At 39.5% G+C, this 17,801-nt stretch overlaps 2 protein-coding genes and 1 non-coding gene across 3 annotated transcripts; 2 read left to right on the top strand and 1 right to left on the bottom strand.

The window, feature by feature from the left end:
* The first annotated feature begins 518 nt into the window (after nt 1-518).
* LOC112350081 lies at nt 519-1,846 on the top strand. Its single transcript, XM_024685687.1, has 2 exons — nt 519-766; nt 844-1,846. Exons 1-2 carry the CDS (start codon nt 715-717, stop codon nt 1,767-1,769), a joined length of 978 nt encoding a protein of 325 aa, XP_024541455.1. The 5' UTR covers nt 519-714; the 3' UTR covers nt 1,770-1,846.
* Nucleotides 1,769-4,172, bottom strand: LOC9655911 (chaperone protein dnaJ 13). Its single transcript, XM_024685686.1, has 12 exons — nt 4,011-4,172; nt 3,659-3,957; nt 3,381-3,578; nt 3,216-3,330; nt 2,978-3,162; nt 2,846-2,930; nt 2,732-2,785; nt 2,593-2,673; nt 2,459-2,536; nt 2,187-2,411; nt 2,026-2,133; nt 1,769-1,970 (listed from the first exon to the last, which is right to left on the bottom strand). Exons 1-12 carry the CDS (start codon nt 4,143-4,145, stop codon nt 1,905-1,907), a joined length of 1,629 nt encoding a protein of 542 aa, XP_024541454.1. The 5' UTR covers nt 4,146-4,172; the 3' UTR covers nt 1,769-1,904.
* A 185-nt stretch (nt 4,173-4,357) lies between these two features.
* LOC112350107 lies at nt 4,358-4,477 on the top strand. Its single transcript, XR_002993654.1, has one exon. It is a non-coding gene; the product is annotated as a small nucleolar RNA SNORD14 (small nucleolar RNA).
* The last annotated feature ends 13,324 nt before the right edge of the window (nt 4,478-17,801 follow it).

Raw genomic sequence — 17,801 nt, 5'->3', positions numbered from 1 at the left:
ATCCGAGCTCCAGCGCCACAGCACCCGGCGGAGGTAATCCGAGCAGCTCCAGCGCCGTAATATCGATGCCGAGCTCTGGCGAGGCCGAATCGAGCACTCGCGGCCGTCGCGGCGACGGTCCGAGCTCTTCCAGGGCCGAAATATCAAGCGTGGAGAATCCGAGCTCTCGCGCTCCGGAGAATCCGAGCTCTTCCGACAGTGCTTACGCTGCCCCGAACGCGAGCGATTCCGACACTGGCGAAATTTCTACTGTCGAGGACGAATGGCGGCGCGCTCTCAAAGGCAAAGCCAAGGTGATCGATTCCACGCCAAGCAGCAGCAGTCTTTCCTCCGCGGGAACCCTCCTCGTCACCATTCCCGCATTCTCTTCTCCTCCAAATCTTCCGCCAGCGCCATCACCGCCATCACCGCGACCAAGTTGCTGCCGTAAGTGGTTCTGCGGCTGCAACATCCTCTAGATTCTTTCTCCTGCTCGCAAGCCTCGATCTTTTTGCAGCTCTTTTTCCATCGATTCATCGACGAGAAGATCACTGGAAATAACCATCGCTCTTGTAAGTTTCATGGCATTTAGTGTTCTTGGTTATCGGATAACTCTTTCTATTTGCCAGGAGATCTCTTGTTGTCTACCGTACACACCTTGCCGTACTCGAGCTTGCGCGTTCGCCACGTAGTAGAGAATATCCCCGGGACAGAGTATCTAATGGACGAGAGGAAATGGTAGCTGCGAGGGCAATGGCGGCAGGGCTCCCGGCCTGTTCTTCTTCAGGTAAGCTCTTAGGATGTCATTCCAGCAGCTAGACCATAGACCCACTCGATCTCTCGTTTCCTTGCATGGTGGAGCAGCCTTTTCTCTTGGGACGAATGCTGCTACTGGCACCGCAATTTCCAGTCAGCTCTTCCGCTTGACAAAGATTTCCTGCCATCGCTTCCCGGCAATCCGTCCACTCCACTCTTGGATTTCGTCTCGGCCACCACAGCGCAAGGAAGAAAAGCTCGGTGGTATCTTTTACTCGGCTGCTCACGCTGGCGGCGATGCTTCAAGCTCATCAAAGACTTCCAGAGCCACTCGGCCGCCGAAAGATCCACAGTCGATCCGAGAGAAAGCTCTGGCTTTCGTGGACAAGCAGGCCGGTTTCCTGTGGCTACTCGGTCCAGTGGTGGCAACCTCGGCAGTGGTGCTCCCGACGCTCTCACTCTCCCTGGTCGATCTCCTCCAGGCCAACTTCTGGATCGGGCTTGGCGCCGTCTTCGCCCTCGACTTGATCTACGTGCTCGCCGCCGACGCCTTCTTCGTCTTCGCGGACAAATGCGGCCACCAGCAGAGCGTCCCGGGTGAGCTCCCGCCGTGGATCGCCCCCTGGGAGATCCTCGGCTATCCCAAAGGCCTGCCTCAAGTCTGGGACTACACCACGTATGCGGGTATTGGAGTGGCAGCGTTTGCTCTGGTGATGTCCATCTTTTCGGGAAAGCCGGGCGTGGCTCTCGCGGCGTTTGGCCCCTACTTGGCGCTCATCCTCGTCCAGGCGGCGTACGAGCGGCTGCTTTGCAAGGAGAGGCTGCCAACTTATCCACTGGTGGCGGCGGTGTATACCATGTATCGGTTTCGGCAGCTGGGGCGGGCGATGGAGCTGCTTGGTGCGTTTGGAGCTGGGCCAGTGCTGGTGGGCAGCGTGAGAGCGTTGATGGCCATCTGGACCTTTTATCTCGCCACCTTTCTCTCGCAGTTGCCATGGCTGTATTGCACTTGGAACGCGAATAAAATCTCTTAGAATGTAAGAGAGCTTCTCTTTAGTGCTTTGAGAATGTGAGAATCCATACCTGGTGGTGGCTCCACCTTTGTTATTCATTGCTCCAGTGCCATGGTTTTAGAGCATTCCAAGTTGGATGGAGCTTGCTCGCAAAATTTACTTTGAGGAAAGCTTGTGAGCTTCTTGTGGGATCGTGAGTTCCTCATAGTCATCGACCAGAGCCTGGACAAAACCACAAACAGTGACATTCTAAGGAGAGCGGCTTGGAAAACCTTACCTTGAACTGTGAGCCTTGGAGGGTGTACGAGACAACCAGCTGCTTTGGCTCGCCCGGGCATGGATCACAAAAGCCCATCAATCCGGCCTTCTTTACGCCGGCGTAGAGCTGCATGAAACATAGATCAAAACGACACAAGTTCCTCCGTAGAGAAACTTTACCTTGAGCTGACCAGAGTCGTCGACAAGGAACTGCAGAGGTATGGTCACGTCAATCGTTGGAGGGGTGTCTTCTCCAGACACGTTTCCATCCCGGGCCTTGAGATCGCCGTAAATGGCTTTGGCAATGATCAAGCCTCCTGTCTCCTCCGCTTTCGCAACTTTACGATGAGCAACGTTTTTCAAGAGATCTTGAGCCTTTTCGGCGTTTGCCCGAGACTCTTGAACCTGTTAATCCTGGTCAGGGACACTGAAATTAACAGCCTTCTACAGACCTGTGTTACTGTCGACTTTCGCTGTTCCAGCTTCTTCGCTTCTGCTCTCTTTAAGAAATACGGCTTAAAGAGGTACTTCTGCGAGCACGAAAGACAAATAGATTACCAGAGGTTCGAGGTCTTCATAAATGTACCTTGAGAACAACATATAGAGTCGATGGTAAGAGAAGTGCACCAAGTGCCACTACCGGATCAAAACGCGCTGCAAGTAAAAGCTGCACAGGACGAGGAACCATATAACACAAGAAAGAAAGTACTCGTGAAACTGCTAACCGGCACGACGAACTTCTGCCCACCTCGAGTGAACCTAAATTTCCAAGACACTCCCTGCAGCACAAGCGCAGATTATTAGAAGGCCTATATAACAAAAAAACAGATAACAAGTACCTGAAGGCCTATCACGCAGAACATTCCAGCCGAGCTATGGTCAGAGATACTTCTCTCACCACCAATCTCGAGCTCAACACCAGTACTGCATAGATATTCTAGTTACCAAATGACTTTCACAGATGAGCATACCTCCCAAGTCGAGCGCTAACTTTCCCCTTGGACTTGCCAGACAGTTGCCTGGTGACTTGGCCACTGATTCCTGCAGCTGCTGGACCGGCTTTGATCTCAGAGCTTATCGAGTTTTTGGTTCCTTTGTGTTGCCAACCCAGAACTAAACCCGCTTGATTCGGATCAGGACCAAGAAAGAGCAAAAGCTGAGCATTCAAATCTCAGTATAATGAAAAACAGAAAACCACAAACTCCTTACAGTTGCGGTCGTGTTTTCAGCGATCTGTCTCGTCCATGATTCACCCAGAGTTACGTGTCCACTCCGCAGCGAGTAAGAGAGGCTAAGCGTGCCCGATGAATGAGACGATATTTGCCTGATCTTTCCAAGTTTAAACCTCAGAAAACCACAAGCAACAGAAAATACCTGGTGATCTGCCAGTTCAAAACCGACCGAAGTCCCAAAGTCGCCATGAACTCCAGAGACGTAGCCGGGCAATATTGGTGGCGAAGCACTCCAGTCATGGAGCCTCCTCCCATGTTTCTTCGGAGAAACATGTTGCCACCCGCAAGAACTGTGTCTTTCTTAGAGATCTGCGCCTGAATTTGCGTGGTCATTCCCATCCTGCGTAGCTGCTTCAAGTCAGAACACTCGAAAGAAAGAAGAAGAAACAAAGCTCGAAGAGAGTGAAACACCAAGCTTACGCAGTAAGCGCAGCTCCTTTGAGAAGAGACGATCGCATGGCCTCGACGAGCGAGAGATAGACGACCATCGATCCCGAGTGTAGAACGTGAGACGCGAGCTTCTGCTCCACCTTCCGTGCCTGGAGCTTCTCATACTCGTTTCTTACCTCCTCCCTCGTCTTGAGCTTGGGACCAAGCTCCAGTCCGGATTTCAGCCCCTCCATGCCATAGATGTCGTAAACCTGCCGCCTCTTCTCGTCGCTGAGGATCTCATACGCCTCGCGAATGCGCTGGAAGTTCTGAGTCGCAATGTCTTGCATCTGGCAGAATATTTCCAGCGAGAATCGGTGGAGGAAAACGAAGAATGTAGTACCTGGAGTGTGCGATGCTTGTCCGGATGATACACCTGCGCCCACTGCCGATACGCGCGCTTGATGTCCTCGTCGGAGGCATCCGGATCGAGATGCAAGAGCGCGTAGAGCTCGCGATCAGGCTGCTCCCCCTCCATTTCCAGAAGAAATGCCAAGAACCCTAATCGGTGTAGCTGACGTGGACGCTGGGGTTTAAGAAAAAAGATAAATATCCGCCCTAAATTTGCCGCCTGGCCACAGCCGCAAGATCGGAATTGATCGGACGGCTGTGGTTGCGATAGAGGATGAATTTATTCAGGCTGTGGGGCTAGGGTTCTTCAATTAGTCTAGGGTTTTAGTGTTTGCGTCTTGCTTGTGATGATCATTCTAAGGCTCCGTTCTCAAAACATTCGCAGTGGCCGCCCGAGAGTTCTCGCCTTGCCGGGCTTGAGGATTGATGCGGCTCAACCTTCCTTGGATGGCTGAAGCAAATTTTCTTCTCTCTTTTGTTTGGGGGTTTATCGCTTGGCTATGATGAGATGTGTGCTCCCTCTACTGAGATTTACAGTGAGGAACGAGTCTAGGCGTCGAACCCAAGAACTGCCGATGAGCCAAGAGCAGTATAAATCCCTCTCTGCTTGTTTGGTTTGCTACTGTTCTCTGTTGGGCGATGACACTCTAAAATCGGATTCCCTCTGATCTCTCTGATGGAACACTATAATTGCAATGACCTGACAACAGAGATTGGTGGTTCTTGTTTGATGGTGATGGAATAGCTGAAAAATTCTCTCTGAAACCGATGATTGGAAAAATCGCTGCGTTCTTTCTGAATCGTCAAGAACCATCTCTTTGAAAACCAGTAGGTGGCTGCGTCCTTGGAATCTAAAAAGAAATGTAGATATTTTTTTTCTCTTACCTTCGCAAAGCTCGGATCTCGCAGTTCGAATCGAGCACAGAAAAAATATGTACCATAAAACCATAGCCGCGGACTACACCATAGCTTCGTAGCTTATCCTCCCAAACGCAAAATTCATGGCATGTGCAGCTATTGTAACCTAGGATAGGATCAAAATTCACTAAGAAGCTGCTAATATCTGGTATCAGGCTAAAGTAAAAACCACAGTGATTCGAAATGTAGGGTTCGAACCATCGGCCTCTTGTGAGTCAAATCCCAATGGGGTTTGATTTGGGGACGGCATTTCTAAGTTCTTTGAGCCCTAGGGTTTTTGAGGAGTAATGCTTCCTTTAAGAAGAATGTGTTTTAGCATTAGATCTTCTTTTTGTTTCCATTGGTGGTTTAGCAAATGTGAGTGTTTAATCAAGAAGCCTTAGCAAATGCAATCCTTTTTTTCCTTTTTTCTTTTATTAGTGATTTTTAACAACAATGGCCTAAAAATTTTAGCGGCCCAACTTTAACAACTTTAACAGTGGTAGTAGCATGGAATTTTTAGGTACATTCCTTTCCTTTCTTTTTCCCTTAAAAATGCTGTGTTTTATTGTTTTAGATTCTTTCCCTTTCCTTTAGAAATAGTATGTTTTATTGTTTTAGATAGATTTTCTAAGTTTGAAAGGGTTTTTAGGAAATATGGTTTATTATCAGTTTTCTTGATTAGGAGGTGAGTATTATATTTAATTTGTACTTTCTTGATTAGGAGGTGAGTATTATATTTAACTTGTACTCCCAAACAAAACTTAGAAAGGAGGATGAGAAAATATCTTTTGCTTCCTTGAATAAAGTGATTGTGAGGAGGTAAGGTTTTTGAGGAGGAGGTAAAGTTTTTGAGGAGCAACACTTCCCTCAAGAGGTATGCGTTTTAGCATTGATCTTCTTTTTGTTTCCATATATATATATATATATATATCTGTGTTGTTTTTGTTGTTTTTCCTTTTTTTTTAATGTTATTTTTGGTTTGCTTAAGCAAACCTATAGGGGGATTGGGATGGTAGTGAATATACCTAGAATATGTTTGGATATTCTAGGATATTCTACCATCTAACGGTTGGTATTCATTTAGATTAATCTAGTATTTATAATTTATAAACTTTCCTAAACCCTTTCTAGTATATTCTTTTTTATTCTATCATCTAATGGTTGATATGCAATAAGATTAATCTTGTGTTTATAAATTACAAACATGCTTATAATTATAAACTTTATTTGATCAATTAGATTAATAAGTAATAATAAAACTACAATTAAGCAAACCAAGCGTTGCTACATGCAACGCGTAGCAATTTTTTTTAACTTGAAGTCTTTTGTTGATTTTCAGTGTTTAATATATTATACTGAGGTTATAAAACTCGTGGTCAATTGTCTGAACAAAAACCTTAAAATCTTTCTTGGTAATTAGTTAATTTTTATTTATGTTTTATTAGTGTATAGATTAAAAAATACCACTAAGGAGAAAAATACCATGTTACTTTTAAGCTTATTCAAAAGTTTAAAGAGTAATGAAAATAATCCTTTTCATATGTTTTGTCTCTGGAGGGATTGTTTTCATTACTCTTTACGCATTTGAAGGTGTTTGATATTGATATAGTATTCTACTTTTTAGTGGTATTCTTTAATCTAAAAATATGTGAGCACTAGATTTTTGAAATGAAAATAAACTTTTAGGAGGAGGTAAGGTTTTAGGAGGTAAGGTTTTTGAGGAGCAGCACTTCCCTTAAGAAGTATACGCTTTAGCACTAAATCTTCTTTTTATTTCCATTCCAATGTGAGTGCTTGATCAAGAAGCCCTAGCAAGTGTAGTCCTTCTTTCTTTTATTAACGATTCTTGACAACAGTGGCCCAAGAACTCTAGCAACCCAACTTTAGCAGTGGTAGTAGCAGGGAATTCTTAAGTACATTCCGTTCCTTCCCTTTTCCCTTAGAAACGCTGTGCTTTATTGTTTTAGATTCCTTCCCTTTCCCCTTAGAAATGGTATGCTTTATTATTTTAGATGGATTGCTTTATTGTTTTAGATGGATTTTCTAAGTCTGAAAGGGTTTTTGGGAAATATGGTCTATTATCAGCTTTCTTGATTAGGAGGTGAATATTACATTTCACTTATATTCCCAAACAAAAATTAGGAAGGAGGATGAGGAAATATATTTTACCTCCTTAAATAAAGTGATTGTGAGGAGGTAAGGTTTTTGAGGAGTAGCACTTCCCTCAAGAGGTATGCGCTTTAGCACTAGATCTTCTCTTTGTTTCCATATATATATATATGTGTGTGTGTGTGTGTGTGTTTGTTGTTTTTCTTTTTTTTTTTAATGTTATTTTTTAACTTGAAGTCTTTTGTTGATTTTCAGTGTTTAATATATTATACTGAGGTTATAAAACTCCTGGTCAATTGCCTAAACAAAAACCTTAAAATCCTCCTTGGTAATTAGTTAATTTTTATTTATGTTTTATTAGTGTATAGATTAAAGAATACCACCAAGGAAGAAAATACCATGTTACTTTTAAGCTTATTCAAAAGTTTAAAGAGTAATGAAAATAATCCTTTTCATATGTTTTGTCTCTGGAGGGATTGTTTTCATTACTCTTTACGCATTTGAAGGTGTTTGATATTGATATAGTATTCTACTTTTTAGTGGTATTCTTTAATCTAAAAATATGTGAGCACTAGATTTTTGAAATGAAAATAAACTTTTAGGAGGAGGTAAAGTTTTTGAGAAGTAGCACTTCCCTCAAAAGGTATGCGCTTTAGCACTAGATCTTCTTTTTATTTCCATTCCAATGTGAGTGCTTGATCAAGAAGCCCTAGCAAGTGCAATCCCCTTTTTCCTTCTTTCTTTTATTAACGATTCTTGACAACAATGGCCCAAGAACTCTAGCGACCCAACTTTAGTAGTGGTAGTAGCAGAGAATTCTTAAGTACATTCCCTTCCTTCCTTTTTCCCTTAGAAACGCTGTGCTTTATTGTTTTAGATTCCTTCTCTTTCCCCTTAGAAATGGTATGCTTTATTGTTTTAGATGGATTTCTTTATTGTTTTAGATGGATTTTCTAAGTCTGAAAGGGTTTTTGGGAAATATGGTCTATTATCAGCTTTCTTGATTAGGAGGTGAATATTACATTTCACTTATACTCCCAAACAAAAATTAGGAAGGAGGATGAGAAAATATATTTTGCCTCCTTAAATAAAGTGATTGTGGACAAAATATGATCCCAGATTAATCCAATATATAAATTAACACTATTGGGAATTGAAGATTTCTTATTTCAATGGGATAACACGATGAGAGGGTTGTACAGTTTGGAAAGGTATGTGTTTTTTGTTGTTTTTCCTTTTTTTTAATGTTATTTTTTTAGTATTTAGTATTTAATATATTATACTGAGATTATAAAACTCATGGTCAATTGTCTGAACAAAAACCTTAAAATCCTCCTTGGTAATTAGTTAATTTTTATTTATGTTTTATTAGTGTATAGATTAAAGAATACCACCAAGGAGGAAAATACCATGTTACTTTTAAGCTTATTCAAAAGTTTAAAGAGTAATGAAAATAATCCTTTTCATATGTTTTGTCTTTGGAGGGATTGTTTTCATTACTCTTTACGCATTTGAAGGTGTTTGATATTGATATAGTATTCTACTTTTTAGTGGTATTCTCTAATCTAAAAATATGTGAGCACTATATTTTTGAAATGAAAATAAATCAAATTCTAAGAGAAATCTTGAGTTTTTTATCTAGGCAATTGATCATGAGTTTTGCAATTCCAATGTTTAATCTATTCAGTACAATAAATTAAGCACTGAAAATCAACAAAAGGCTTCATGCTAAAAAAACAACATAAAAAACAAAAGGAAAAACAACAAAAAAATATGTACCTTTTCAGGCTGTTTAGCTTTCTCATCGTTTTGTTTTATTGAAAAATCTTTAATTCCCAGTAATATTAGCTTGTACATTGGTTTGATCAGGGATCACATTTTGTCCATAGTCGCTTCATTCAAGAAGAAAAAATGTATTTTCTCGTTTTCCTTTCTAATGTTAGCTTGAGGGTATAGTTCAAATATAATACATTGAGCTTTAAACCCATTACTTGCCTCCTAATTAAGAAAGCCGCAAGAGAGTTGCTAGTAAGAAGGAAATATATTTATTTATCACAAGCACCATTGTCTCCGGTCACATAAATCTTGGTAAGTGTTTTGCCAAACCCTCTCCATGCCACCTTTATGCTACACCGCACACCACCATAAATTGGTTTTTTTAAGGCCAAAGGGGATTTATGAGATTTTTTGAAAATGGAATTTAAGGGGACCTCCTCCAAAAGCATTTTTTAATGATAACTCTGACTGTTTAAAATTCCTTTTAACACAAGTTTCTGAGATTGTATTGGATGCTAGAGTAGAGATTGCCTTGCAAAAGGCTGTTTTAGAATGGATTTGTTCATTTTGCAGTTCTTTTTAGGTGGTTTAGTTGTGCCACATCATGAGTATAGAAGTGGCCAAGTTGGCATTCACACTATATAACTATGTGTAGTGAAATTTGAATGTGTGAGAGAGTATTGGGTGGGAACTCTTACTATGCAAGGAGGTTAACTATATTTCATAGCCCTTGGTTACCAACAAAAATTCAAAACATACAAAGATGACCTCAATGAATGGAAGAAGTTTAAGGAAGTAGTAGAATGTTTTTTGAATTGTACTTTTTATATATTACTATTTGTTTTTTATTTAGAATCAAAACTCCCCTCCTAGCATCACCACCACCTCCCATCCCACCTCCACCACTGCCACTCCCATCATCTCCACTTCTTTTTTTCGTTTGCAGCCATAGAGCATAAACGTTGTATATACCACTTATTGTTTTACCATCTCCACTGCCATTCCCATCATCTCCACCACCATTACTCCTACCATCTCCTCTATCAAAATTGGCATTACCACAATGTTTATCATCACTATTGCCACCAAAGTCGCTGCCATCTCCATCTTTGCCACCTCCACACCACTCATCACCTCGGCTGCCACCATCTTCGCCACCATCCCTGCCACCTCCACACGACTCACCACTATCACTTTAACAACCACCTCTAATGTATTGATTGAGAACATTCTTCTCATGCACTGACCTTGTTTTTCTCTTTAGCAAGCATAGAGCATAAAAACCACCACTAAGGACAACGGAAAGGTATTGATTGAGATGCATTCTTCTCATACATTGACCTCGCATTTTGTTTATAGTCGTTTCATTCGAGAAGATAAAATGTATTTTCTTATTTCCCTTCTTGATATTTGATCATTTTACAATTCTTTTTAGGTGGTTGGTTTAGATGGCCTTGCCAAACTCTCTCTATACCACCCTTATGCTCCACCACACCATAAATTGGTCCTTTTAGGGGTAAAGGGCTTTTGAAGATAGGATTTAAGGGGGCCTCCTCTAAAAGCACTTTTCAATAACTCTGACTATTTAGAATTTTTTTTAACACAAGTTGTTAGGGTTGTATTGGATGTTAGAGTGGAGATTGTTTTGCAAAAGGTTGTTTTAGAATAAATTTCTTCATTTTACAATTCTTTTTAGGTGGTTTAGTTGAGCCATATCAAAAATATAAAAGTGGCCAAGTTGGCATTCACACTATACAACTATGTGTAGTGAAATTTAGACATGTAGAAGAGCATTGGATGGAAACTTTTGCTATGTAGGGAGGTCAATTATTTTATATAGCCCTTGCTTACTAAAAAAAATTCGAAATATATAAAGATGACATCAATGAATGAAAGAAATTTGAGGAAGTAGTAGTATGTCTTTTGGATTGCATTTTTTATATATCTTACTATTTGTTTTTCTTATTTAGGATCAGGACTCCCCTCCTAGCATCACCACCATCTCCCATCCCATCTCCACCACTGCCACTCCCATCATCTCCAATGCCATCTTCACTGCCACTCCCATCATCTTCATCACCATTGCTCCCACCATTTTCACCACCATCCCCTCCATCAAAATCGGCACTACCACAATGCCTGTCACCACCATTGCCACCAAAGTCGCTGCCATCTTCATCTTTGCCACCCCACACCACTCATCACTTCGACTGCCACCATCTTTGCCACCATCTCCACCACCATCCTTGCCACCTCCACACGACTCACCATTGTCATTTCGGCAACCACTTTCAATATATTGATTGAGATACATACTTCTTATGCACTGATCTTGTTTTCCTCTTTGGCAAATATAGAGCATAAAGACCACCACCAAGGAAAGCAGAAAGGTATTGATTGAAATGCATTCTTCTCATAAATTGACATTTTTTTATTTTTTGCGTATATACCACTTATTTTTTATTCAATGGGATCGCACAAAATTTTTACATTAGGGATTATATTTTGTTCATAGTCACTTCATTCAAGAAGACAAAATGTATTTTCTCGTTTCCTTTTCTGATGTTTGCTCATTTTACAATTTTTTTTAGGTGGCTTTGCTAAACCATCTCTATGCCACCCTTATGCTACACCACACGCCACTATAAATTGGTCTTTTTAGGGGTAAAAAAGATTTATGAAGTTTTTTGAAGATGGGATTTAAGGGGACCTCTTCTAAAAACACTTTTTAACAATAACTCTGATTGTTTAGAATTCCTTTCAACACAAGTTACTAGGGTTGCATTGAATGCTAGAGTGGAGATTGCCTTGCAAAAGGTTGTTTTAGAATGGATTTTTTTATTTTACAGTTCTTTTTAGGTGGTTTGGTTGTGCCACATCACGAGTATAAAAGTGGCCAAGTTGGTGTTCACACTATACAAGTATGTGTAATGAAATTTGGACATGTGGGAGAGCATTAAGTGGAAACTCTTGCTATGCAGGGAGGTCAACTATTTTTTATGGCCCTTGGTTACCAACAAAAATTCAAAACATACAAAGACAACATCAATGAATGAAAGAAATTTGAGGAAGTAGTGATTTGTTTTTTGGATTGTATTTTTTATATCTTATTATTTGTTTTTTTTAGAATCGAGACTCCCCTCCCAACATCACCACTATCTCTCATCCCACTTCCACCATTGCCACTCCCATCATCTCCACTACCATCTCCACTACCGCTCCCATCATTTCTACAACCATTGCTCCCACCATCTCCACCACCACTTCCACCACCATCCCCTCCATCAAAATTAGCATTACCACTATATCTGTCACCATTATTGTGCCAAAGTGTACCATCTCCATCTTTACCACCTCCAGACCATTCATCATCTCGGTTGCCACCATCTCCGCGAACATCTCTGAAACTCCGACGAATAACCACGTCACTTTACCAACCGGTCTATTGTTTGATTGCGATACCTTGCCTTTGCCCGGCCTTATTTATTTTTGGCAAACATAGAGCATAAAGACCACACCAAGAAAAGTAAAAAGGTATTGATTGAGATGTATTCTTCTTATAAACTGACCGTCTTTATTTTTTTGCAGCTATAGAGCGTAAATGTTGTATATACAAAATGTATTTTCTTGTTTCCTTTTTTGATGTTCACCCATTTTACAGTTCTTTTTAGGTGGCCTTGCTAAACCCTCTCTATGCCACCCTTATGCTGCACCGCACGCCACTATAAATTGGTCCTTTTAGGGGTAAAGGGGATTTATGAGGTCTTTTGAAGATAGGATTTAAAGGGACCTCCTCTAAAAACACTTTTTAACAACAACTCTGATTATTTAGAATTCCTTTCAACACAAGTTGCTAGGGTTGCATTAGATGCTAGAGTGGAGATTACCTTGCAAAATATTGTTTTAGAATGGATTTTTTTATTTTATAGTTCTTTTTAGGTGGTTTGGTTATGCCACATCACGAGTATAAAGTGGCTAAGTTGGTGTTCACACTATATAAGTATGTGTAATGAAATTTGGACGTGTGGAAGAACATTGGGTGGGAACTATTACTGTGAAGGGAGGTTAATTGTTTTTCATGGCCCTTGGTTACCAACAAAAATTTAAAATATACAAAGACAACATCAATGAATAAAAGAAATTTGAGGAAGTAGTGGTATGTTTTCTGGATTGTATTTTTTATATCTTACTATTTATTTTTAATTTAGGATGGAGACTCCCCTCTTAGCATCACCACCACCTCCCATCCCACCTCCACCATTGCCATTCCCATCATCTCCATTACCATCTTCACTGTCACTTCCATCATCTCCACCATCATTATTCCCACCATCTCCACCACCACTTCCACCACTTCCACCACCATCCCCTTCATCAAAATCAACACTACCGCTATGCCTGTCACTACCATTGTCGCCAAAGTCAGTGCCATTTTTATCTTTACCACCTCCACACCACTTATCATCTCAGCTGCCATCATCTCCGCCACCATCTCTACCACGTCCACACGGCTCACCATTGTCATTTTGATAACCGCCTCCAATGTATTGATTGAGATATATTTTTTTTTTGCATTGACCTTGTTTTCCTCTTTGGCAAACATAGAGCATAAAGACCACCACTAGAGAAAACGGAAATGTATTAATTGAGATGCATTCTTCTCATAAACTAACATTTTTTTCTTCTTTGCAGCTATAAAGCGTAAATGTTGTATATACCACTTATTTTTTTCTAATGGGATTGCACAGAATTTTTATATTAGGGATTGCATTTTGTTCATAGTCGCTTCATTTGAGAAAACAAAATGTATTTTCTCGTTTCCCTTCCTTTTTTTTGTTGTAGCCATAGAGCATAAATGTTATATATCCCACTTATTTTTTATTCAATAGGATCGAATGGAATTTTTACATCAGGAATCGCATTTTGTCTATAGTCGCTTCATTTGAAAAAATAAAATGTATTTTCTCATTTCCCTCTTAATGTTCGCACACCACCATAAATTGATCCTTTTAGGGGTAAAAGGGATTTATTATGTCTTTTGAAGATGGGATTTAAGGGAACCTCCTCTAGAAGCACTTTTTAACAACTTTGATTGTTTAGAATTCCTTTCAACACAAGTTGTTAGGGTTGTATTGGATGCTAGAGTGGAGATTGCCTTGCAAAACGTTGTTTTAGAATGGATTTTTTCATTTTACAGTTCTTTTTAGGTTGTTTGGTTGTGCCACATCACGAGTATAAAAGTGGCTAAGTTGGCGGTCACACTATACAACTATGTGTAATGAAATTTGGACGTGTAGAAGAGCATTGGGTGAGAACTATTGCTGTGCAGGGAGGTCAATTGTTTTTCATGGCCCTTGGTTATCAACAAAAATTTGAAACATACAAAGACAACATTAATGAATGAAAGAAATTTGAGGAAGTAGTGGTATATTTTTTGAATTGTATTTTTTATATCTTACTATTTATTTTTTATTTAGGATGGAAACTCCCCTCCCAGCATCACCACCACCTCCCATCCCACCTCTACCATTGCCATTCCTATCATTTCCACTACCATCTCCACTGTCACTCCCATCATCTCCACCACCATTGCTCCCACCATCTTCACCACCACTTCCACCACCATCCCCTCCATCAAAATCAACACTACCACCATGTCTATCACCACCATTGCTACCAAAGTTGCTACCATCTCCATCTCCACCACCTTCACACCACTCATCACCTCAATTACCACTATCTCCGCCACCATCCCTGCCACTTCCACACGGCTCACCATTGTCATTTCGGCAACTGCCTCCAATGTATTGATTGAGATATATTTTTTTTATGCATTGACTTTGTTTTCCTCTTTGGCAAACATAGAGCATAAAGACCACTACCAAGGAAAGCGGAAATGTATTAATTGAGATGCATTATTCTCATAAACTAACTTTTTTTTTCTTTGCAGCTATAGAGCGTAAATGTTGTATATATCACTTATTTTTTTCTAATGGGATTGCACAGAATTTTTATATTAGGGATTGCATTTTGTTCATAGTTGCTTCATTTGAGAAGACAAAATGTATTTTCTCATTTCCCTTTTTTTTGTTTTTGTAGCCATAGAACATAAATGTTATATATACCACTTATTTTTTATTCAATAGGATCGAATGGAATTTTTACATTAAGAATCGCATTTTGTCTATAGTCACTTCATTCAAAAAAATAAAATATATTTTCTTATTTCCCTCTTGCTGTTTGCTCTGGGGTATAGCTCGAATGTAATATATTCAGCCTTAAACCTATTACTTACCTGCTAATCAATAAAGCTGCAAAAAAGTTGTTAGCCAGAATGAAATATATTTTTTTATCATAAACACCATCGTCTCTAGTCATATGGGTCTTAGCAAGTCCCTTGCCAAACCCTCTCTATGCCACCCTTATATTGCACTGCACACCACTATAAATTCGTCCTTTTAGGGCTAAAGGGAATTTTTGAGATCTTTTAAAAATGGGATTTAACGGGACCTCTTCCAAAAGCATTTTTCAACGACAACTCTGACTATTTAGACTTTATTTTAACACAAGTTGCTAAAATTGCATTGGAGGCTAGAGTGGAAATTACCTTTCAAAAGGTTGTTTTAAAATGGATTTTTTCATTTTACAATATTTTTTATATGGTTTGGTTTAGGTGGCCTTGTCAAACCCTCTCTATGCCACTCTTATGCTGTACCGCACGCTACCATAAATTAGTTCTTTTAGGGCTAAAGAGGATTTATGACATTTTTTTAAGATGGAATTTAAAAGGACATCCTCTACAAACAATTTTTAACAACTTTGACTGTTTAAAATTTTTTTCAATACAAGTTGCTAGGGTCACATTGAATGTTAAAGTGGAAATTGCTTTGCAAAAGATTATTTTAGAATGGAGTTTTTTCATTTTGCAATTCTTTTTAGGTGGTTTAATTGTGCCACATCACAAGTATAAAAGTGGCTAAATTGGCATTCACACTATATAATTATGTGTAATGAAATTTAGACATATGGAAGAGCATTGGGTGGAAATTATTACTGTGCAGGGAGGTCAATTGTTTTTCATGGCCCTTGGTTACCAACAAAAATTCGAAATATACAAAGATAACATCAATGAATGAAAGAAATTTGAGGAAATAGTGGTATGTTTTTTGGATTGTATTTTTTATATTTTACTATTTGTTTTTTATTTAAAATCGAAACTCCCCTCCCAGTATCACCACCACCTCCCATCCCACCTCCACCATTGCCACTCCCATCATCTCTACTACCATCTCCACTGTCACTCCCATCATCTCCACCATCATTGCCCTCACCATCTCCACCACCACTTCCACCACCATCCCCTCCATTAAAATCAACACTACCGCTATGCCTGTCATTATTATTATCGCCAAAGTTAATGCCATCTCTATCTTTACCACCTCCACACCACTCATCACCTCAGCTGCCACCATATTCGCCACCATCTCTGCCACCTCCACACGGCTCACCACCGTCATTTTGATAACCGCCTTCAATGTATTGATTGAGAGATATTTTTTTTATGCATTGACTTTGTTTTCCTCTTTGGCAAACATAGAGCATAAAAACCACTACCAAGGAAAGCAGAAATGTATTAATTGAGATGCATTCTTCTCATAAACTAACTTTTTTTTCTTCTTTGCAGCCATAGAGCGTAAATGTTGTATATATCACTTATTTTTTATTCAATGGGATTGCACAGAATTTTTACATTAAGGATTGCATTTTGTTCATAGTCGCTTCATTTGAGAAGACAAAATGTATTTTCTCATTTCCCTTCCTTTTTTTTTTGCAACCATAGAGCATAAATGTTATACATACCACTTATTTTTTATTCAATAGGATCGAATGGAATTTTTACATTAAGAATCGCATTTTGTCTATAGTCGCTTCATTTGAAAAAATAAAAAGAATTTTTTTATTTCCCTCTTGCTGTTTGCTCCGGGGTATAGCTTGAATGTAATATATTCAGCCTTAAACCCATTACTTACCTGCTAATCATTAAAGCCGTAAAAAAGTTATTAGCCGAAAGGAAATATATTTTCTTACCACAAGCACCATCGTCTTTAATCATATAAGTCTTGGCAAGTCCCTTGCCAAACCCTCTCCATGCCACCCTTATGTTGCACTGCACGCCACTATAAATTCGTCCTTTTAGAGCTAAAGGGAATTTATGAGATCTTTTGAAGATGGGATTTAATAGGACCTCCTCCAAAAGCATTTTCAACGATAACTCTGACTATTTAGAATTTATTTCAACACAAGTTGCTAAAGTTGCATTGAATGCTATAATGGAAATTGCCTTGCAAAAGGTTGTTTTAAAATGGATTTTTTCATTTTACAATTTTTTTTATGTGGTCTGGTTTAGGTGGCCTTGCCAAACCCTCTCCATGCCACTCTTATGCTGTACCGCACACCACCATAAATTGATATTTTTAGGGATAAAGGGGATTTATGAGATTTTTTTAACATGAGATTTAAAAGGACTTCCTCTAGAAGCATTTTTCAACAACAATTTTGACTATTTAGAATTTCTTTTAACACAAGTTGCTGGATGTTAGAGCGGAAATTGTTTTGCAAAAGGTTATTTTAGAATGGATGTTTTTCATTTTACAATTCTTTTTAGGTAGTTTGGTTGTGCCATATCACGAGTATAAAAATGGCCAAGTTAGCGTTCACACTATACAACTATGTGTAGTGAAATTTAAACGTGTGGGAGAGCACTGGGTGGGAACTTTTATTGTGTAGGGAGATCAACTATTTTATATGGCTCTTGCTTACTAACAAAATTCGAAATATACAAAGACGATATCAATAAATATAAAACGTTTAAAGAAGTAGTGGTATGTTTTCCAAATTATATTTTTTATATCTTACTATTTGTTTTTTATTTAGAATCGAAACTCCCCTCCCAGCATCACCACCACCTCTCATCCCACCTCCACCACTGCCACTCTCA

The sequence above is a fragment of the Selaginella moellendorffii genome, unplaced genomic scaffold (assembly GCF_000143415.4).
Source record: "Selaginella moellendorffii unplaced genomic scaffold, v1.0 SELMOscaffold_45, whole genome shotgun sequence".
NCBI lineage: Eukaryota > Viridiplantae > Streptophyta > Lycopodiopsida > Selaginellales > Selaginellaceae > Selaginella > Selaginella moellendorffii.
The sequence above is the reverse complement of the archived record's forward strand: the minus strand, read 5'-3'. Positions and strand labels throughout refer to the sequence as shown.

Bases quoted from the DNA above. Each gene is read 5' to 3' on its own strand.
- LOC112350081 (XM_024685687.1), top strand. From the start codon at position 715: ATGGTAGCTGCGAGGGCAATGGCGGCAGGGCTCCCGGCCTGTTCTTCT. The intron at 767-843 runs GTAAGCTCTTAG...ATGGTGGAGCAG, and splicing joins CCCGGCCTGTTCTTCTTCAG to CCTTTTCTCTTGGGACGAAT.
- LOC9655911 (XM_024685686.1), bottom strand. From the start codon at position 4,145: ATGGAGGGGGAGCAGCCTGATCGCGAGCTCTACGCGCTCTTGCATCTC. The intron at 3,958-4,010 runs GTACTACATTCT...ATATTCTGCCAG, and splicing joins ACAAGCATCGCACACTCCAG to ATGCAAGACATTGCGACTCA. The intron at 2,134-2,186 runs GTAAAGTTTCTC...TGTTTCATGCAG, and splicing joins ACGACTCTGGTCAGCTCAAG to CTCTACGCCGGCGTAAAGAA.